Source organism: Parus major, chromosome 4 (genome assembly GCF_001522545.3).
Source record: "Parus major isolate Abel chromosome 4, Parus_major1.1, whole genome shotgun sequence".
Taxonomy (NCBI): domain Eukaryota; kingdom Metazoa; phylum Chordata; class Aves; order Passeriformes; family Paridae; genus Parus; species Parus major.
In genome coordinates, this window is record NC_031771.1 from 52,624,892 (window position 1) to 52,647,949 (window position 23,058).

The 23,058-nt window shown below is 35.9% G+C and overlaps 1 protein-coding gene across 12 annotated transcripts in view; it reads right to left on the minus strand.

Moving 5' to 3' along the window:
- The window catches only part of SLIT2 (slit guidance ligand 2), a 260,141-nt gene that overhangs the window by 217,643 nt on the left and 19,440 nt on the right, over positions 1–23,058 (minus strand). For all 12 annotated transcript variants that reach the window (XM_015625539.3, XM_015625541.3, XM_033513635.1 and 9 more), the window contains exon 4: positions 21,861–21,932. In XM_015625539.3, the coding sequence (XP_015481025.1) occupies positions 21,861–21,932 (72 nt within the window). The remainder of the gene's footprint in view (positions 1–21,860; positions 21,933–23,058) is intronic.

Consider the following 23,058-nt stretch of genomic DNA (forward strand, 5'->3'; position numbering starts at 1 on the left):
CTGGAGAGAATTGAAAAAAAAACAGTTAGTTGCTATTAACTCTGTAACATTCTTTTACTGTCCAGTCCTCTCCCTTCTACTATAAGCAAACCCAGCCATTTCAAGATTTTGGGGAGTTCCATTTCCTAAACTCTGTAGTACTCATTTATAGTTCTTTTTCAAGACTTTTCCTCTAAGTTTCTATAATTCTATAATTATCTATAAAAACATTTCCCAAAGAAGAGACAGACAAGCACCAAACAAGATGATCCAGTCTTATTACAGCAGGAGCTTTAGTAGCTCAGACAGACTATATTCCTTTTCTGCAACAGAACTATGACTTAACATTTATCCTCTGACCTCCAAAACCACTTACAAGTGTATTTTTCCATGCTCCCTTGTGTATTCTTTCTGTATGAATTTCTCCTTCTCAACACTGGTTTTCACTGTATTTTATGAGTGGATTTCAGATCACCTATCTAACACACTACAGACGTTGTGACCCCCAATTTCAGCCAAGGTGTCTGCAGCATCCACTCCCTGACCACGTCCCCCAGCCCGTGTGTTACAAAGGCATGCTAACTCCAGTACCTGGGTACTTACAGCATAAGTACATCCAGGACTGCACTTGTGACACCTTCTCAGCCTCACAATGAACTGGCTGTCAAGCATAAGAGAGCAGCTTCTGCTAGGAAGATAGGTAAAGATTTATCTAATCCTATTTCCTGGTATCATTCATGAGAACGCAGTAGAAAACAGAGTAACAAGTAAAATATACACAGGTCATATTCACTGCTCAACATTTGTCCTGAAGCCTAAATTCCTTGTCCCATTCCCACAAAACACACACTTAAAAGTAGGGCATAAACCAACAACTGTGCACAGGTTTCCTGGAGTGCAAGGTGGCTTTGCACTGTTAACACAAACATGTGAAAAACATTAAGCTGCATCACCCTGGGGAGAAAAACTTAGTAGCAACATAGGCTTCCAGAGCCTTACCCTCATTCTGACTGTCCTACTGAGCTTCAAGCAGAAACACACACTTACATGCACACATTAGCAGACTCGAGCTACCAAACTCATTTGAAGTATTTGAGTTCCACGATTTATTTTAAAAATATGTCACCATCATTTAGATAGATGGTGGCAAAGACAGCTCGATCAAAGTAATATACTGTAGGGGATAGCTCATTTGTCTTGGCTTCCACCTCCTTAAATGCATTTAAAGAGTCAGAAGGAAGCTTTTATGACATGATCCTTCCAGCCTTTCCCTTTTTATCTGGATCTCTGAGAACAGATTTCTCAAATTCACATAAAAATAGTTTCAGTCAGTTACCTAATTCAAAGCACAGGCTGGCAAATGTGGTGGCTCCTCAGGAGACAGAAGCAAGGAAAGCTAAATTTCAAGAGGGGTACAAGGAAATTTTTTGTTCTCAGGATACCCCTAGACTTCCAGAAAGGTAGCAGGTATACTGGCCACTGGAGTAGGAAAATGAAACAGGAAGTTTAGAAAATTACTTTTTTTTTAACCTTCTGCCCCACCCCCTTCTAACTATGCTGTTCCCAAGTGATTACTGTAACAATCTGCTTTATTTTCTACCTCTCTATAGAATTCAGGATATTTTTCCCCAAAAAAAAATTTTAGAATGCTCCACTGAAAAAAGAGAGGCAGTTTTAAAGGCTTGCTTTATTAAAGGTAACTTTACAGCATATAGAATCAACTAACAAAAGATAAACACAATTCATCAGAAAATTAACTACTGTAATCTGAGCTACCAAACACTTCAAGCAACTACACAACAAAAAAAATTATTAGAAATCAGGCAGATATTTACCTGAACATAAAGAGACAAAACAGTTTTACATTAATGTATCTAATTAATAGGACTGGCAATACAGAGAACAATTTTATTTTTTTAGAACACAGTACCAGTTACTACCTGTTAGACTTTTCCACAGGAAAAAATACAGACTAAAATAACAGGAACATGGACTGAGAAGCACAGTTCTGAGGAATACTTTTTGGCTTAAAAATCCTAGAACTAAAATATTTTCTAATCTAAAAGAAATAAAATAATAACTCAGGAAACAGCTTCTGTTGAGATAATTTATCAGGCAACCCAATTCTACTAACTCAGATAAAATAGTTTCTGAGAGTATTTTTTAAAATTTCATCCAGTTTTTGAATTTTGGATTCATTTACCAATTATATGCCCCATTTCACCAATGCAATCAGAATTAAATGGTGTCAAGAATTACTAGTATTTTCAGGATTGTTTCAAAATGCAGGTAATTACCCATACTAATTTCATAATTCTGCATATGCACATATTTTTAAATGCTGCTAGTTTGTGTTTCTTTATTGAACATTATGTGTAATTTTGGGTACCTGGTTTAAAACCGTTTGAAAACTTTTCATATTAAAATATATATTTGTATAATAGAGGCATTAAAACACATAATGCAGAAAAAACATACAAAATTCTTCTGGAGGTCCAGGCTATTAGAGGAAGCATAATAATTTTGTCATTCAAATACTTGGAATCTTTTATGAAAGAATTTAACAATGCTTGAATAACAATTCTCCTAATATCCAGTGCCAAAATAAAAAGTATTCAAGATGCTGAGACTCTTGCTAAACCATAAAAAATATACCCAGAACTTAACTGCCATATGTATTCTCAATTCAGTAATTTCTACTTGTAGTCTGATTGGTCTCCTTTATTTCTTATCTTTTTATGAAAAATCCTTCATCCCATGATAACCTCTTTTATTTCAGTCAGTCTCCTCTTGGTGTCCACAGCCTTTCTCTCCCTGGTTTCTAGAAACATCCTTGCTTCCTCTCAGGAGTGGAAAGAGCCTGAATGCCCCAAAGTGTTTTGCTTTCTTCTCGAAAACCCCCACCCTCCAGAGAGCTCCAGACACTTTGGTTCCGTTCAGCAATTTCCTGACAATGAGCAGAACAAGCCTGACCCAATTCTGTAAGTGTTGCCAATGCTTAACAAAACACTTGGACAAGGTAACAGACAAGTCCATCCAACTGAAGATAGTAGAATATACCTCATTAAGGAAAATTTTTTATTTCACTCTTAAAATACATTTTTCCATTTTCACAACACATTTTCCTGCTATTAGTTCTGCACTATACCCAGAACTCTCCAGTCTATGCTGAATCATTTATCACAACCACAAAAGATATAATTTTCAGGGAAAGTCTATTATGGAGGTGGAAATTTCTTAAATTACATGGCAAAGTTACAGCAGCACATTGACATTTGATGAAGTAGTAAGGTGAAATCACTGTATTTAATATAGAGGTAAAAAAACCTAGATATACTGGGTTTAAAAAAAAGAACAACAAAACTGTAGCATCCTAAGAAGGTTCTAGGCACTTGTCTTTACTGCATTAAAAAAAGGATGAAATAAGTTTTCAACCAGACTACGGGGTCTCTTATCACAGTGTTAACATAGTTTAACACAGTTGTCCATTGTCCATTTGGTTCACATTCAACTGGAGAATAAAAGATGAAAAATTGGGTGAAATCTCCAGGCAACATGGAAAACGAGGGACACTTGTTGGAGAGGAGAGCCCAGGATAAGATATAAGGAGTCTATTTCACAGCAAAAGATCCAGTTAGCAAGGGAAGAGCATAAACCACCTCACCCTGAGATGTGAATGATGCCATGGATGTGTCCATGTGACCCACATGTGACACCCCAAGACTAAGATTGCAGCACTGAGCCAAAATTTACACTAGCTGTCTTTGCTCTCCCAATAAGAAATATAGGCATTATGTCAAAGCTGCAAAGCTTTCAAAATATGAGAATTATCTTTCTTTACTCAAGTATCAATAATGGCTTTCAGCTACAAAACTAAGTATTTGTCATTATAGTCTTTGTATCCTCAAATTTACCAATATTGTCTTGATGCTACAAAACAAGATCCTCAAAGGCTAACCAATGAAGTTATCTGTCTGTCCAGAGGATTTTTCAGTTTCTTTTTTCTTTCTTTGGTGCACCGCAGAGAGCAGGTGGCAGGGAAAAGGAGAGGGAGAGAGAAAGGTAAAATTGTGCCTCTGTTGGTGAATATTAAGAGCTACATAGAAATTATATTCTTTGTCTAGGTGGATCTTGTTTTGGAAGCAATAGATGTTATTCTGCAGTATCACATCAAGCAAGGCTTTTGTCATTTAAAGATTTTTCACATTACAAAAGTAATAAAAAAAGTTATGGAAAACATAGGAGAAAGTACAACACCTGAACTTCTTGCCAACATTGTATTTTACTAATACAAACAAATATATCATTCTTGGGTTATGTCACACTAAGGTCTTTTGGGAATGCAAGACAACAGTGAAGTTTTCTAAAGAAACGAAGAAAAAGACACTAGTGTCACATTTAGTTTTCCGATTAACAATAATGTCAAGATACATTGGCAGTAAAAGTTTAATAAAAATTGGATTGCAGCTACTTCCTGAGGCTTATGAGATTTCTGTAGCATTGCACCACAGCATAGCATATCAGAACACAGTGAGACTGTTTACCCTGTCAATCACTTGTCAATCTACCCAGCTTTCTACAAATACCCCTTGTATTTGGAAGTAGTTTCACAAACCTCAGTAATTAAAATTTCTAACACAATAATAGACACATTTAGCAAATCTACCAAACTAAAGCAACTACCATGCATAAGGAACAAAATGTAATGTCATGGTTACCTTTGGGAAATTAGTTAGATATAAAAATCCCATATAGCTATTTAAAATACACACTTATATTTCGGGTACTATTTTCATTTGTATTGGGAATTTTTTTTAATATTTTATTAATAAGCGTGTGTTTGTGTAACTTCAAAGTGAGCAAGTAATTTTTCCCCTGCACTGCATGCTTCCCATAGAAGAAATAAGAAAACACTGTATTTTAAACGAAGCATCTTGGAATCATTTATAGCAAAGAAAGCTAGATTAATAAGATTTTTCATTAAGAATGCAGAAGAGAATTTTCAGGAAAAAAATTCATATTATTCAGGAAAGACAGAAATCTAGACATCACAATGTCTATCAGCTGAACTTACAGTAAAAGTAACCAAGTAACACCATGTTGAGGTTCAGGACAGTGATGAGAAATTATATACTGAAGTTATTGAGAAGACAAAGTTTTCACTGCACTCAAGAATTTGGTCAATTTGATAACGGAAATATGGAAAACGCATGACTGAACATGATATCCCCTGGGATCTGACAAGTTACACAAGAAGAACAAGTATCATCAGAAATTATTGTTGATAACTTATTCACTAAATGATCCTCTTTTCTTTGCAAACTATTTTTTCTTTCATTGATCCATGATGTGTAAAAAGGTGATTTAACGGGTATAAAGCTCCTCCTGGATGCCCAGGAAAATTAATCTGGAACTCTGTCAAATTACAGTGTTGATTGCAATATGCAGTCAGCATCTGTATTGGTGAAGAAATAAAAATTTCTGCACTGAATTCCCCCATCCTGTGACTCCAGGTTGAGGTTTAGCAAGCTTACATTTGCTGAAGAAACAAAACCCCCTGCAGCTCTTGCAGCTGGCCAAACAAAGTATCAGTCCACAAGAGCAGGAGAAACAGTAGCATCTTTTTCCCAATATAAATCTAATGATGGTTTTGTAGGCAATAGCCATCTTAATTCAGACATGCAAGGTGATTTCTTTATCTTACACATAAAGCACATATCTGGGAATTATAATCTGCATTTTCAAGTGACCATATACAAAAAAGCAGTTATGTAATTTGCCAAACTTCTTCGTACTGATTCATTATACAGCTTCAATCTTTGGTGAAGCCACACCATGAACAGTCTGCAATTTCCTTCTTGGAGTCATCTTACCCATTTCACACTGAGAAAATGACTGAAATTAGCAAACAACAACTCAGGGATTGACAATCTGAGAACAAACAATTAGCTCCATCAGCCAGGAAACCACATGTACATTGTAACAGTACTAGCTGGTACTGTGATAGGAAAAATGGAATCTGGAAGGACCAGAAGGTTTCTGAATTTCAAAGAAGCATGTTCCAACAAGACTGCCATTCACTTCAGAGACAATGTCAACTACTAGGACACTGATCAAGTCATCAGATCAATTAATAGTAGGCCATTAAGAAATCTTCAGGGCTAGAGGTGGCACTGATGGAAGTAGCAGAGTGAGGAAGATTGACTTCTTCATGATGAAAACCACACATCTTCCATCTACAGACACATTACTATTTTTCAAGATTCACATGCAATTTACAATATTGTTTCCTACATTTTTCATATGCTTCCCTTGGCACCAGATTTCATTAAGATGCTGGCAGTGCCATCTGCAGCTCCTCTGTCAACAGTTTGATCTCAGATGAGTCATTCAGCCTGGGCTAGCGAGCAAGCAGAAAAGCCTCTTAAGCCTGGGTAAATAAGTCAGCTCAATGAGCTGCATTAAACACCTTGCAAGAAACAGGCAGTCAAGGGAAGAGGGCAAAAAGACTTGCCTTTACCAGTTTGAAATTCTAACCTTGAAATTTGGAATTTTAAATTCCAAAATTTTAAAATGTTCCACAGCCCACATTCTATTGCAAAGCCCTGCACCATCATTCAAGAAAAACACAAGAGACATCATTCCACCCAGCAATACAGCTGTCCCTAATCTTTGGTAGAGTTACCTGGAGAACCTGATGGAAATAATCTTCAAGTTGCCAGTGCTGATACTCACAGTGGTATCAGTAAGGTATGTTAGACATCCACTATAGGACATGACTTCATTTAGAAGAGAAGCTAAGCAGAACATTTAGAAAAAGCTAACAGAATGTATTCATATGGAAATTGCTTTTATCAAAAAGCAGCAGCAGCAGAGGTTGCATCAAAAAGAGGATTCACAAAAAAAGTTAAGACCTTTCTATTCTAACAATCGTTTTTCTTCTGAGTAAAGAATTTTCAGGTCAGTCTGACTTGAAAATTACTTAAAGATACAAAAAAACAACCGACTTTTGAATTAGATACAGATACTATCTTAAAAAAACCCACAGTGGAATTACAGGTTAAGTACAAGGCTGGGAAGCTCGTGGAAGGTGGCAGTAACCGGCTCAGCATCCACAAGGGGGAGCCTGCCCCTGGGAACAAATCTGAACTCTTGCTCTTCATTAGACAGTTTACAGTTGTCGGACAGCTCACCAGTCCACTGTTTGGTACAGAACATTTTCCGCAAGTTTTAGACTTTAATCAGGGCTGATGTTTGCATAAGAGGAGAGTCACAGAGAGGGAAAGCAGGAAGGAAGCTGAAACACATCAAGAAATGGGGATATGACCTCTACAAAGGGAATATATATAACCTGTCTAAATACACTGATTTTTAAAAGGAAGAACCAGCCCAGGGAAGCAGGAATGGAACACATGTACCCAAAAGATATATTTCTTATTTATCTTGGTTCCTATAGTATGTCTATTTTCACTTCTAATCTGCTTGGAAATGACTAAATATTTGTTAGTATTTCCATTTTGGAACTATTTATCTTCATAGCCATGGTAATACATTCACATAAAGGCATCAGAGCTGCCAAATTCCTTCATTACAATTTGGATCATGGTGTAGAGGTTGGGGTGTTGGCACTTGCATCTCACTGGACCCGTAACAGCAGACACTCATCATCATCAAGTCATTATCACATTTTCCCTTTGCGGCTGTGTTTATTTTAAGAAATTCCCATGTGTTCAAACACTACCTAGGCTTATTTCAGGGTACCAGTTCTACATGAAACTTCAGCACAAACAACTATTTCTTTACTTTGCCTGTACAGTTCATACCTTCTGAAGCAGTTCCCACAGATTCATATATGTTCAACGAAACATTCAAAAACAAAAAGCAGAAAACCACATTTACCACAACTGTTTTAACCACACCTCCTGCTCCTCCCCCTAGAAAGTTACTAAGTTTCCTTTCAAAACTAGTTAATTCACACCACATTTTCTTTTTTAAAAAGGTCTCGTATTTGGGAAGTTTTACATAGTGTAATCCTCTCTAAACATTACATAACCTCAAAAGCACTGCTGATAAAAAGTACACACTGCAGGATATTGTTATTAAGCAAATAAAGCAGAACAAAGCATCAATTAAAATGTGATTTCTGATTATACAATATTTTTCTCCAGTAAGGAACAGAAACCAAATTCAGAACATATTTTCAGTCTCCTTCTGGACTATCCAACTGAAACACTGAGCATAATTCAAGTTGTTTGGGTTTTTTTTAATTACTTGCTATAGCATTCAATACAGTGTTTATCCTCCTCTTTATATGGAAAGAAAAAGAGACCCTGGGTTTTCTGTATCTTTATTTAGAAAGAAAGACATTCCTAGCATACCCAGGGAAATTCATTAATCAGGGCATGCCAAAATGATGATGACCTTACACTTGAATGGTACAGATACAATTATCTTCTGTTGGTATCTTTCTTTAGGCATATCAAAACTACTCACCCTTTTTAAAATACTTGCCAAATTTATATGGGACCCACACTATTATTGTGCAGAATGAGATTACACCATTAAAGACTTTTCAGCAACATTCACACTTAGCAAACTATTTGAGAAGTCATCTCATGTTCAGAAGCCAAAATAAAACACAATGGACAAATACAGTCATACAGCCATAATTTAAAAAATGGAAGTAAGGTGAACAAAACAAATTAATAGCAGCAGACTTTCTTACAAAACAATCCCACCCACAGCTAACCACGCAAAGAAAGGAGGCTCTGAACAGTTACAGGAATCTAGATTAAGTTCCATTTCAACAAGGGACCCAGTTAAAAAGCTGTACATTTCTAAAGAACTATAAACTGAAATTACAGCATCAAATTCTTATTCACTATAAGAAGATATTAAGGTAAATTCCAAATTTATGTCTCCAATTCATCAAATAATAATGCAACATTTAATGGATACAGGTATTTTATTAACTGTTTTCTTTTGGAGAAACAGAGAAATCTTTTCAAGACAGATATCTCCACCTTTATTGGCATTTTCTCTTGAATACTTCTCAAATTTGGGATTTGTTTTAGTTCTTTGGGGGTTTGTTGTTTTGGTTTTGTCTTAAAACATTAGTATCTTAAATACTAATAATGAAAGCCTAAAGAACCAGCAGTGCTAATGCATTTGCATGCCCACACATCACACACTAAGGTCTTGCTGTATGCATGAAAGGCAGAGTCTCAAACACTCAAATTCCTATTCCATGGGATACACAAAACTGAGTGGTTATTCTAATAGTGCTTTCCTTCAGGAATCAGACTGAAGTCTTTTACAGCAAGAGGAATAAAACTATGATTTTTTTTTTAATACAAAATGTTTTCTACTTTTGTTTACCCAACATTGAACAATTTTTATGCACCTTATGTGAAATAATACACTTTTCTGCCAGCACTGAAAGGCTCTCTAGGCCTCAGTCCTACATTACAAACTATCATGGTAATCTGAAGCCCTTGTAAGACAAAGTCTTCCCTGGACAAAAACTCAAATCAGCAACCAGCAGATTCCCAAGTATTTCAACTTTCAGTGAAATGTCAGCTTTTTCATGTTTCAGAACTTATTCCCTACTACCAACTCACTGTCTAGGGTTTATCTAGGTATGAGAAGCCCTACTGACTCCACCTGACTCCTTTTCACCAACCTAGTCAAATACATCACATGGAACAACACCACAAGCTGTCATTCATACTGCAAGAAAGAACTAGACTCCTCTCTCCACCTGGCACCTCTGTGGATAAAATTATGATGAAGAAAGCTTATAACAGAATGGTTTGGAGACCAGCAATGTACAAAAATCACAGAAAAAGTTTTGATTTTCAGCTACTACAGAGAAAATCCAACACCCCTGTTACTCCTAAATGTTCAGTCTTGTGAATTTATTATTCCATCAAACTGTACAGTTCCATTTCTTTAATAAGAATTTGTGTATCTGGTAGTATTATTATTACCATTTTTACTTCAATGCTGAATATACACTAAATGATCATTCTTAGGTCACCCATCTCAAAAACTTGCAACTCCCTTCTGAAATCTTTTCTTGACCAATCACCTTTTAATTCAACTACATTTCTCAAAGTTTTACTTTTTGTTCTTCCTAATATAAATGCACACATGATATTGATGTTATTTTGCTATTCCACCCATATAAATAGGCTAACAGTACATTCTAAAGTCCTCCCTACAATTCAAATACATTTCTGTTTTCTTTCATTTGACTGAGGAAAAAGACAAAATTTGAAACCCAATACACAAATGAAGAAAAAAACCCTCAATTTAGACAAAATATTAGTGAAATATTTTTAATGTTGCAACAAAATGGAAAAACTATCCATTTGAAGTGAACTTCCCATAAGATTAACTAGAAAAGCAAACCACATCATCATCAGTTTTGCAAAACTCCATAACAAAGTTAGAAATATTTTCCATTTCCTGCCTTTGATACACACACATGAAATGGGATGATGTTTTTGTTCCATGCTGCACATTTACAGATATTAAGTCTCTCACAATAGCTTTTCCCCAGTGATTATAATCTTTAGTTTGCCATATTTTCTATTTCCCACATTCTCCAGTTCATATCCACAGGAGAAATAATTCCAGCATACTTAATAATTTTTTTAATTAAAATCCCTTACTATTATTTCCTCTACCAAAACTTACTGGTGTGCTGTTTAAGCAGCTTAGATCAGCAATCAATAGACTAAAAAATAATGGACCAAATAAGTACTTCACCTTAGTATCTAAAACTTCAGGAACATGTGGCACAACTGGCACACTGAACAACAGCTTTGAACAGAGCACATAGTTTTACATTCAAGACTTCAAAGGTGATAGTACACTGCATGTTGCAAAAGTGCTTCATCTTGCTAGTTGGACACATTTAACTAATTGTAATCTTTTTTATAAATCTTAAAAACAGTTGTACAATTTTCTGAATATTTCCTAGTCCAAGACTTATAACATGGTGAAAGATTCTCTTCTTTTACACAGATAGAGGCACTGCTATCAGCCAGAACAGTCAAGATGACCTGATAGGCATTTAGACCCTGCAATCTGAATGTGCATGGCTATCTTCACTGGCAAACCAAGAGAAAACGGCACTGTGGCTGTGATTCCTTTATAGCTGAAATTTAAATTTGGCATCTGATAAACTTACTTACAAAACCAAAATTTTGCCATGGCTTCTGCACCTCTGACATGAGCACTGTATTAGAGATCAAGTGGCAAAGCATTGCTCTACAGATTTGGTAGGCTGTCCATTTCACAGAAGTTCTTTCTGAAATTTTTAGAAATTACTCTGACATTAAAAATCACTGCTTTTTGAGTGGTATTTTTACTGTGTTGTAGGCACGTAAGTGACGAGGAGAGTACTATTGCTATAACAAATTATGGCATAGGAGAGTTACACAGAAGTATTTTCTCTATTGAATTTGGAGACATTACTAAAATCTAGAAGAGAATGTAGCCTCTTGCCTTTTGCAAAGAATGTACAACTCAAAGGACACAGAATATGACAGAATCAATTAATCATTGACTAGATTTAACATTTACACAGTAGTAAGGACCAGATAGGAATTTTCTCCAGTATCAGAAATTATCACTGCTTTCATGCTGTATGCATATGTGTCAGTGCTATTTTCTTAGTTCATCCAAATAACTTTCTTTAGCTCTGCTAAGCTTTTCAAATTCTTTTCTCTGTCTTTTAGATGCACATTTACCTTCTTTTCTCTCTAACAACCTTGCATAACTTGGCATTCAGAGAAGCAGCTATTACAAATCCACCTTCATTATATCAGCTGTTATCCTATCTTCATTGCAACTCTTCTCTGTGGGTCTTACTAAACTCAATATGCAACATTTGCAGCTTCAGGGTCAACTACCTAAATCCCTGCCAGCTATCCACCACTCCTACAAAAAGCCATAAAAGTGGGAAAAAGTTGATGTTTCTTCTATCTTTCCCATGTTAAAGTACTAAAAGCAGTGAACAACTGCCACCAAACCTCTCCTTGTACACACAACCTTATAAAGTACAAGCAGCCCCTCCTTAAAACTCTATGGATTACACATTCATAGCAAAAATAAAAATACAATTCAACTGTCTGGACAGAAGGAGAAATGAAAAGAGGCAAAGATTTTCTCTCTTGTACATGTTACCCTGAAAATCCTCAAGGAGTGCTTAGCTGAAAGGATTACCCCCCCAATTCAGCCCCTTATTTCTTCTCCCTAAAGACTAAGGGCCCTGGAAAGAAGCCTTCAGAGTGTGGTCCTGTAAACACCCTTGAGCCAGGGAGGCCCTGCACCTGGGCTTGGCTGTAAAGATGAAAAGAGTTCTGCAAGTCCCAGCTTTATTCCCCATGAGGTGGGTCTGAACAGCCATTAGCAGAGCAGACCTCTCAAGTGTCTGAGGGAGAGAATAAACCCCGCTCAGCATTCATAAGCAGCCTTTCCCAAGTAAAACCACCAGGCCTGGCTCCAAGTACCCTTACAACAGCTACGAGGGTCAGGACAACAGTCTGGGCCCTTCATCACTGCAGCCCCTGCTTCAGCTCTTCTCCAAGACCAAGTACTGCACTCTGTATGTTGGCACTTTCCTGACCATAATGAGTCCCTTTAATTGGTACTTGGATAATGTTTGTGACCTTCCCACCAGGCCTCTGAGTTCCAAACAGTTCAGTGTCATTTTGGCTGAAGTTTACTGGTCTGTGTGTGCAAAGTGTAGCCTAAGTCTTCCTACGTGCACTGCTCGTCTTAATCACTCAGCAGCACAGCAAACCTACAAGTTCTACCAGGACTGAGGAGACAGCAAGCTACATGTAGTACAGGGTAAGGCTTTCTTATCTATCCTAAGTGTATCCTGAGGCTCCCTCACCCAACACTTCAATTAAGAGGTGGATATTCCAGAATTATTTTTCAATTAAAAACTGAAGAAAGGACTGAAATTGCAATACACTGTTTTAACTCTAAATGCTCAAATATTTGAGACAAAAGCAAATCTCTATCTGAATATTAAATTTCAACTTTATAAATATATTCAGAGAAGTTTGAAAAACATTAAGATCCCACTGGCAGATAGAAGTCTCAATGCATGCTGTAATATTTCATCAAGTGTTAGATGGTTTATGTCAGTTGCATGGAAAAAAAGGAACATTTACTATATCAGCAGATTCCATCTGCGTTTTCTAACTCAGTTATTGATATGTGAGAAGAATATGAACATCAACAAAAAAACACAATAAAATTTGTGGGTCATCAATAATTTACTTAAGCTGTGCTGGGCTTTCACTTTTATTTTCTTAAAATGCTTTAAAATTGTGGGATTTATTCCCTGAGCAAAAACCAAATAATAAACAACCCCCAAAACAATCTTTATACCTATATGTTATTTCAATTTTTACTACAGTATGTTTGTAAAAATACATCAGTTGAAAAACACCTGCTCTTTGTTAAAGAGCATTTCATCTCACATTGGGTTGAGGATGCAAAACAAACCTATTCAAACATGCTTTCTAGGGCAACATTATTGCAGAAAGCATTAGTAGATCAACATTACAACAAAAAGCATTATGGAGTACCCAGAGAAAATTAAATCTTTTAGACAGCTCTGACTTTGATACAATAGAACATATGGAAGTGGATCTGTACTGGGTAAAGTGGGTACACAATTCTGTAGTAATGTTCTTTCCCTTGCCAATTCCCTACTCTTTTTGAAGAACTCATACAGTAGCTGCTGCAACCAGAACATGATATGATGTCTGTTTCAAACTTCCTTTTTGTTTTTTTCTTATAGAAGCTTGTATATCCTTATCAAGAGCATATAGAAAAATCTGGCAAAACAACAAGTTTATTTATTTAAACTACAGTAAAATTTTTGTTGATAAATTCTATATACATTAGTTATTTCCTAAGCAGAACTGTGCTCTTTATCAGCATGTGCACTTTGGGAAATATTTTTAAATGGAAAAAATATTTTTTTGTTTAAATGCTGTGTGAGTAACTTTAAAGAAGCTTTAAAACAAATTCAATACATTTAAAATGCTATATAAATCAACATTCAGGATGAAGGGTCAACAGGGGTTAAACTGTCTGTCCTTCTTGATTGCCTTCATAAATGTCTTTTCTAGCTGTATTATAGAAGCAACCACAGCATAACTTGGATATTAAAACCTCCACGGAAACCAACAATAAAAGCTGCAAAGAATTTCACAAGGCTTTTTTTTTTTCTCTCTTAGGTGTTAATTAAATGATCATTTAACACTGAAATGTAAACACAACATTTTCATCTGCTGACAGCACAGCCCATTATAAATCCAGGGTAATAAACGTCCTGGTGTTAATACTCTGAACCAAGTTCCCACAACACACTAAGATGCCTTGTCGTGTCTAAGGTTAAGCATCTAGACACAAAACAAAGATTGTGCCTACTCGACTTCCAGTTCAATTTTCCCATCGCCCAGTGACCTAGGTAACACTTGGAGCAATAAAGAATAAATTTAATTTCTCCAGCATTTTGTGAGGATTAGGAACAATTGTTGGCCTGCAATGACTTTTTATCCTTGGTTTCTTTCTCTTCCAGAGCATTCCCCCAGTTCTAAAAGAAAATTCTGATGGTTTAAGACACAGAACAAACAGAACTTTAAATTAGGCTTTTTTCAATCAATTGGAACTCTTGGAGGGGAAGCAATCAACTTTTCTTTGGACTTTTCTCAGCTATTCAGTTACTTTAGGCTTTAATCTTCCACTTGTAGAAGAAACCTACCATCACAGGGACAAGCCTCTATACTTTCAGATTTTCCCTTGGCTTGATTTATTCCTCTTTTCTGTTCTTTTTTTTTTAATCAAGATGACATGGCTGCACTTATATGTCCACCCTGTGCAAGCCAAGACTTACAGATGTCCTCTCTATAACATTTCACACCATGTTTCTGCACCACATAATAATGGCAATTCCTCTGACATGCTTTTTTACTTTCCATGGCTTCCTTCGCTGAGTTTCAGTTTTCTACTTAACTCCTGACTTAATGGTTTCCTGGATCATAAGGTACCAAAGCTTTCAAGGTCTGCCTTCCAGGAACAACACAGGGACTGGGCATGAATATGGGTACAGATGATCCAAAACCAGACACTTATTTTTGTATTCAAATACAATTCTCCACTTTAACTGCAACGATGCCAACAAAGATACGGAAGACAATTAATATTTAAATAGATAATGTTTGCTGTCAAAGCACCAAAACCACAGTAGCAAAAGTAAACCTCTCAATTACTCTGAATACCACCACACTATTTAAATAGAGCTATGGCTTGAGTAATTAATATGATTGATGTTTTCACATTAGACATATTTAAATGCCAGCAGCTAATAGCATAAAAAAAATAAATAACACATACCTATGTTGGTCAAGAAGAATTGCCTAAGTCATATTTTTGTTTGCTTGGTGTTTAACGTGAATTTCCAATTAAGGTTAAAAGTGATTGAACAGTTTTGGAGTGTTTGTTCTAATAAAAAAAATTATAAGCATCGCAGAATTGGAGTATTCTGAGTTGGGAGGGACCCACAAGGATCAAACTCCAACTCCTGGATATCCCTATAGATGCCTTTTGCTGAAATTAGTCAACTATATCACTTATTCATGCAGCTTACATAAAGAGTTAGTGATCTGCCCAGATCAGAATTAGTTTACAGCCCCAGCAGTCCATCCAAATTGCCATTTTATCCCACAGCAAAAGAAATATCCATTGTAAAAAGCCAAGAAAATTATATTTTTATAATTAAAGAAATAAAGGCAAATTCAACCACAATTCAAAGACTGCTTCCAGTTATATCAAAAGTAAAAAAAAAATCCCTATTGAGAGCATCATTTCACAATAAAATAATTTGTTTCCAATTTCAAAAAATCTCATACTATTACTTGCAGTAACAACAATTCACTTGATTTCTGTATATTTGGTACATGATTTTTTTTTCGTGCACAGCACCATACAAGTTGACACACAAATCCAAAAGAAAGCATAGCTCAGGAAAGGCCAACAGATTAAGAGATTCTATAACAAAGGGCAGGAAGAGTATCACAGTGAAGTCTGAAGTCTAATAATTGCACAGAGTGATAATTCATTTTACTTTTATTTTTCTAACTACATTTCAAAAGTTCATTCTGGTTCTACCAACATTTCCACTCAGCTGAATCTAAGGCAGAATGCTTGCTGTTGCTAGGATATAGCTACTGCAAATTGTACACCAAATGCATACAAGCAATACTTGTTTCTTTGCTCAAAAAAAAAAATCAATTACCTGATGAATTGTAAGCATTTTTGCAACACTTCCAAAAATCCTTAAAATGCCATCCTGCCATATCAGTGAGGCCTATGTCTGAAGCAAAGCTACAGTGGCTTTTGCTTGTTCAGTACCTTGAGATGACAGAATTTTCAATTCTGAAACATTATAGGAGAGATTGAAAACTTAAGGTAGAAGCAAGTGGTGGTAGGACCAGAAAAAAGCTGAACATGCAAGTCAAATTGCATAAAGCATTCAAGCTCTCAATTCCCTTTCGTCACTATATTAAAAATGAGCAGGTAATAGAAGTAACAGCGTTTACAATATCTCACAAAACTTTATCTCCTAGTTCTTCTATGCCAGAAATAAATACCAGAGAACAGGTATTACAAACCTAGCCCAGGGATAACATGTTCTCATTTACTCTGTTTTTTTCTTACAGGCAATGAACCTTAACAAGCATATTTTTAATACATACTTAATTTTTTAGATAGGCTATCTGTCTACCGACTGGGATTATACAAAGATAAACTCTCAGAAAAGTAACTGGCAGTGGCCATGAAGTGGAAGGGACCACATTCACCCTGAAAACATTCTATACTGGGGTAAGAAGACCTCTTGTTAGCAAAAATGCAGTGATGTGGCTTGCATACTGCAAAAAGTATTAGTAATTACTCATATATTAAAGATTTAGTCTTAATTACTGGCTTACAATACCACAAAGCCAGAACTGGATACTCATACCTATACTAATATGCATATACTCTTTGCTAAGTAGTAATTTTGAAATACAGTTATATTCTGACAACTATAGTCACAGTTCAAGAGTGGTGGTAACAAAATAATGCTAGTATTTAAAAACTAACTAGCGGCAGAATCCCTATATTCTTGCCAACTGAACTTAATTGGCTAGATAAAACAATTCAAACATTCTTGTACTTGAACTAAGCAACTGTGATAAAAACAAGTTAAAAGACAGCCAGGTTGGTGCAATGTAAGGAAGACTTACTTGCTTCTATTCAGCCCTAAAATGGTATGACTTAATTCTATTACATGAGAAAAAAAAAAAAAAGGAATTTTGTGTGCATGCTGCTAGAACACACCATAACAAATCATAAAAACAAGTGAGTAAAACACCTCAACACACTACCCTAGGGAGGGTATAGCAACAAGGTGGCTTCAAAATTCCTGTTTGAGCAACTGTTTCTAAAATTTTTGTCCATCCAGCTCACCTCTGCAATAAAGTAGAGCACACTGTAATGCTACTGCAGCACAGTGGAAACCAACCCTCTGTGCTTACCTGACAGCGGTTCTGCTAACAATCTACTCTCAAAAGGAGAAAAATCCTTCAATATTTCTTTTTGAAAGGGGGAAACTTATTTTTACTCCTCATTGGGTTTAACACCCAGAGCAGATGTCTGTAGTTGGAAAATTTCAGAGGCTTTGAGACAATGAGCATTTTTCTAATAAGTGATTCCTTTATTGAGTTGTTAAAATGGATTCAGACTGAAGGTGACTTTTCTACAAAATTATGACCATAGTCTCACTATGATCACTTTTGAAAGAAATATGACAAGATCATAAATTACACCTTAAAATCAGGGAGTCCAGCATTTGAAAATAGTTAAAAGTCCTTGTCATAGCACCTTACATGCACCATTTTATCACTTTTTTCCCCTCCTATCTGATGCGGTTTTGCGGGTTTTTTTCCCTTTTTCCTCTCTCGGCCAAGGTAAAAGCCGAAGCAGGCTCGGGGAGCGCTGTGAGCGGCACCTGCAGCAGCGGGAGCCGAGGCTGCCCGGGCCGGGATGAGGAATGATGTCGGTGCGGCCGGACAACGGTAACCCTGGCAACTGTAACCTGCAATTCCTGCCTAACCATTGTGGGATTTATTGTGGCAGGGGCCAAAGAGGCCAAGAGTAAAATGAAGCAGAGAACTATGGTGTCTGACACATCTAGTACCACACACTTTAATCATAGCTGGCAGAAATTAATTCGGGAGGAATTTTTGCAAGGGCCCCCCGTACGGCCTGTTTTGTTGTTGCTGCTGCTGCTGTTCTGGCCTAAGATAATTTTTTCAAGTTTTTTTTTTTTATGCTTAGTACTTTTTTTCTGTAATTATTTGCTGTTTGGATTTTTTTTAGTGACTAACAGACATGTCAAAATTGATGTTTATTAATCAGACTACTTAATTTTGGAGCTTTTTCCTTTTAGATGAGAAATATTCAGTGTGTACCTTCAAGTACACATACTAAAAAAAAACATATATAAGACTACATTTGCTACAAAGGTTGATTTTTTTTTCCCCTGAGGCAAACATTGCCCAACTTATACAGATATTAGTCAGTAAAGAAACTTAACCACATTCCAAACACAAGAAATGTAAATCAAAAGGGACAAGCTTACGTACTTCAATAACCTTTACATGCCACTGATTAATAAAGGTATTTTTTAAAACTAAATTTTCAAACAGCTTGGGTCCAGCACTCAGTATCCTGCAGCAAACAGCAATCAATGAACTGTGACCTAAGCAGCCAAAGTAAGCAGTCAAAATCTATTTGCCTCAGATAAGCACTCACTAGGCTGTGGTCATTCTCTGTGCTAAGGTACCATCCCTGATTCTACACAACGTGGCATGAGTGAGCATGCAGGTCACCAAAGAATGCTCCTCCTTGCAGGAATACTACTTGTTGAGCAAGAACTTATCATCCCAGAGGATTTGAAACAGCACCTTTAAAATAAAGGTATTGCATCAAAACAGCGGTTCATGTACATTGTGTTTTGAGAGATTGCTTGCAAGGTAAGATTAATATACCCTACAGAACCCTTCATGCTATTTTTAGCATTAACTATTTCCTACTGAAATATTTATGCCAAAACACCTCTGTAGATAGCTGTTAATGGGAGAATCAGCTTATGTTTTGACTAAAATTATCCATTTTAACTAGTTCCAGGAGATTTTTTGGAAGGCTGCTAAACTGGAAAGAAAGTAGCCTGAAAAATAATTTAACTACCTTTGAAATTAAGTGTCTTTAGACACAGAAAATAATGCACTGTCTCTTTTAAATTCTCAACCTATTGCTTTCCTTTACTTACACTTCCCATCTGTCAACAAGTGCTTGTAATTTTATTACACTGTCCTGTAGTTTATGCAGAGTTGGTATTATTTTACAGAGTTCTGTTAATGGACTGGATAAATGGTAATGCTATTTAAACTAGTCTCCTGCTCCAGCAAACACAGCTGCAACTGTACTACTATTTCTAGGCAAACATCTTGACCTGAACACGCAGTGCTCTCTCAACCCGTCCAAAGAGAAATTGGAGCAGACAGCAAAGGGAAAGCATAGCCGTCCGCTGGCGGCAACCAACTGTGTCGAATCATAATTCATATACAGTGTAACCTCTTTCTTTTATATTGCATTTAGCCTACACAACAAGCATATGTGCTTCTTCACCTGGCATCTCATTTACAGCCAAGGGTCAAATGGTAATTATTATTCACAGAAGCTCAATAGTATGTTGAAACCTTGCAGTACACACATTGTTTGATTAGCTGTTAAATGCCAAAAACAAACCCAAAGCAATATACATATATGTATTATTTATCATTTTTAGAAAACTTGAATTCTCCTTAGAAAAATATTTGGATGTAAATACACCTAAGCATATACAACAATATATGTAAAAAACCAAACCACTTTATACTCTTCAAAGGGAACAAGCTACATATTAACTGGAAACTGACAACAAACATTTAACTAACATTAGTGCCTTTGTTGGCCTGGCAGTTTTTAATTACAAATTTAGCACTAAGCAGCTGTAGTTTTTTACTATCATTCATATTTTCTTTTAAACATGAATACATTATAACCAGACATTCACTTTCATGGTCTGATCAACAATAACCCTTAGGCAGAGGAAATTTAATACTGTGAAGCCAGTGATCTCTTACTTTCCTCCATATACGCTATGAGCAGTTGTGTGCTTTACGTCAAAGGACTTTATAGATTTAAGACTAGCATCTATCAAATACACAATTCTGAAATAAATACATTCAAATATAATTTTGACTACAGTGTGTATCCATTTTTTGCCTGCAAATTATAGCTCATTTCTATTTTATATGAATCTAGGTAGCAACCATTACACTGTAGGCGGAATAATAAAATGATCATAAATCCCTTTCATTTCCTTCTTGATAGAAGTAATGTCTTTATCCCAGCTGATGGAAATTATAAGAGACTCATTTGTTAATATATGATATCATATTTGAATATATTATAATATTATAGCAGAGCAAAATATTTTTGTTTTTCAGGAACAAAAGCCTTCAGCAGCTTTCTGGCCTAGTCATTTAACAACTCATTACTTCTATAGGGAATTTCTGGAAACAAAGTATACATTTCTAGCAAGGGAATAAAACAAGATACACAAAGATAAATGTTTACAATAATAGGAGTAATTTTCAGTTTGCTATTGTATATTGCTACAAGAAGGGAGAAAAACTATTATTTTACAATAATAAAACAAAAAATCAACTAAAAAAAGCATCACATTTGTTCTCAAACATAATTCCATGTACTAAAGTAGAAACAAGAGAAATCCTGCTTTCCTCCAATTTTCTTTTTCCAAGCACACAAGTGATGAAACCCAGCATTAACCAGCAATTTCAACGGCAGAAATCTCACCTGGAGTCTGAAGAAATGTATCAAACATATCTAAATTAAAACACGCTGAACTAGTACTACCTTGCCAAAGCCTACTTAAGCATGTCATGTGTTACCCCTTCCATAACAATACTGTAACTTAAAGATACCTAATAATCTATTTTGTTTAATTAAACTACATTCTAAACTTTATTCCACATTTCAACTGCAACAGAATTAAGTGGCTTATTAGAAAGGAAAATGGATCAAAAACATGTATTTTAAAATATTGGCTAGAGTAAAGCATTATCAAACCAAGTAACAAAATCAAAACAAAAAACTAGTTCCTTGATTTGTTGCCATTTTTATTTAAGAAAAGCATTTGATAATTTTTTCTTCCCAGAGCTTGAGTTACAAGCTTTGTTTTCTCTGTGAAGGGACACAGGAGAGAGTTCTCTACAGACCTAGCATTTGCCAATACTATCATTTTTCTGGCCAAATGTGTATGGCCACAAAAGCAGAACATCAGAAAACCAAAGTGCTTATACAGTGCTGCATCTCTGGGTCAGAATCTCCACGGGCATTTTTTAGTTCTTTTAATACAGAAACAATTAAAAAAAAACCCAAACAAGAAAAAAGGAAAATCAAAGTATTTTTTCAGAAAAACTTCCTTAAAGAAGTGGGAGAAAATGACAATATTCTCATACAAGTATCAGTATCTGACCTAGAGGTAAAAAAAAAAAAAATAAAATTAAAAAAAAACACTTTGAAAACCAGTCAAAGAAAGTAAACAGTTTAAACAAAATACCAATGTTCAAAGACACATTTGAGCCCGATGTGAGACAAAAATTTTAATGCAAGACACAAAAATAGACCAAATCCAAATTTTCCCAAATAATAGTTACTGGGTCGTGCCTACTTACAGCCTGTATAACTTGGGCGTCCCCAGAAAGAGCAGCTCAGAAAGCAACTGGAGGTTATTTCTGTTTAGGCGCCTTTGGAAAGAAAAAGAAAAAGTTGTGTTAAATTACAAATGCTACAGCAATGCAATGCAACCACTTTGAGTTGGAATCCCAGTGCTGTAACAAGCTGATTTTAAAGACCAGAAAGGTCCATTAGCGGAGACATGGTCCAGTAGTAAATTTGCCATGGACTAATTACATTTTCTGGTTTCCCCCAACAGACTATATTACCTATTTTATGAAAGATTTTGAATCTCTGCAGTGTGAACCAATCACTAAGTCAGGTCTCCATCCCACATAAATAACATGAAAGCTAAAAACACAAAATCAGCAGTATAAATTTAATTCCCTACCAACTCTACGTTCCTCTTAGTGTAATGGAGCAAATAGACATTTTGTGACCATGAAAAGGTTCAAGGGAGCATGTATCAAACATATAAACATAAACATATAAACTTTCAGTAACAAGATAATACTATGTCCAAAGAACCATATAACCTATTCATATAAATTTTAAAAAGCATAGGAAGCTGTTACAGAAACCCTGACAAAATAGAAGTCAAAAAACTCCAAGGAATCACAGCTTCTATTTGACATTACAAGTTTTTTTTTGTGCAGCTTTTTCTCTTTAATTGTAAAGACAGGAATTTTGAAAAAGCTAAATTAAAAAAAAAAACAGAACTCGATCAGATGTACATATAAGACAGTGTACAACAGAAAAACTGCAACTGAAATCTGGAAGGTGCCCATTTGTCTGTGAAGATTCTCACTGAGCATGCTGACCAGGGTCACAGCTGCTCACACTGAGGTGACAAGATCAAAGCCCTCTGTATTATACCCATAGACAACAGAACAGCCACTAGCCAAGGCAAATATATTCTACCTTCATGCTTTTTTCTAACATACAATGCAGATTATTCTTTCTACCATGTGTAAGTGACAGCTCTGGAGCATACTGTCATCCCAGTCAAGAAGTCAAGCCCTAAACAGGTTTTTAGTTGTTTTTAAGCAATGCATCCACCACATGTGGCACCTGCTATTCAAGCAAAGCAACCTACTGGAAAAAACTGTTCTGTCCCATAAAATTCATCACAGGCCAGTTTGCAATTCACAATCCCTCAATAATTCAAGGCATTCGTGGAAACCAGACTGCATGGGA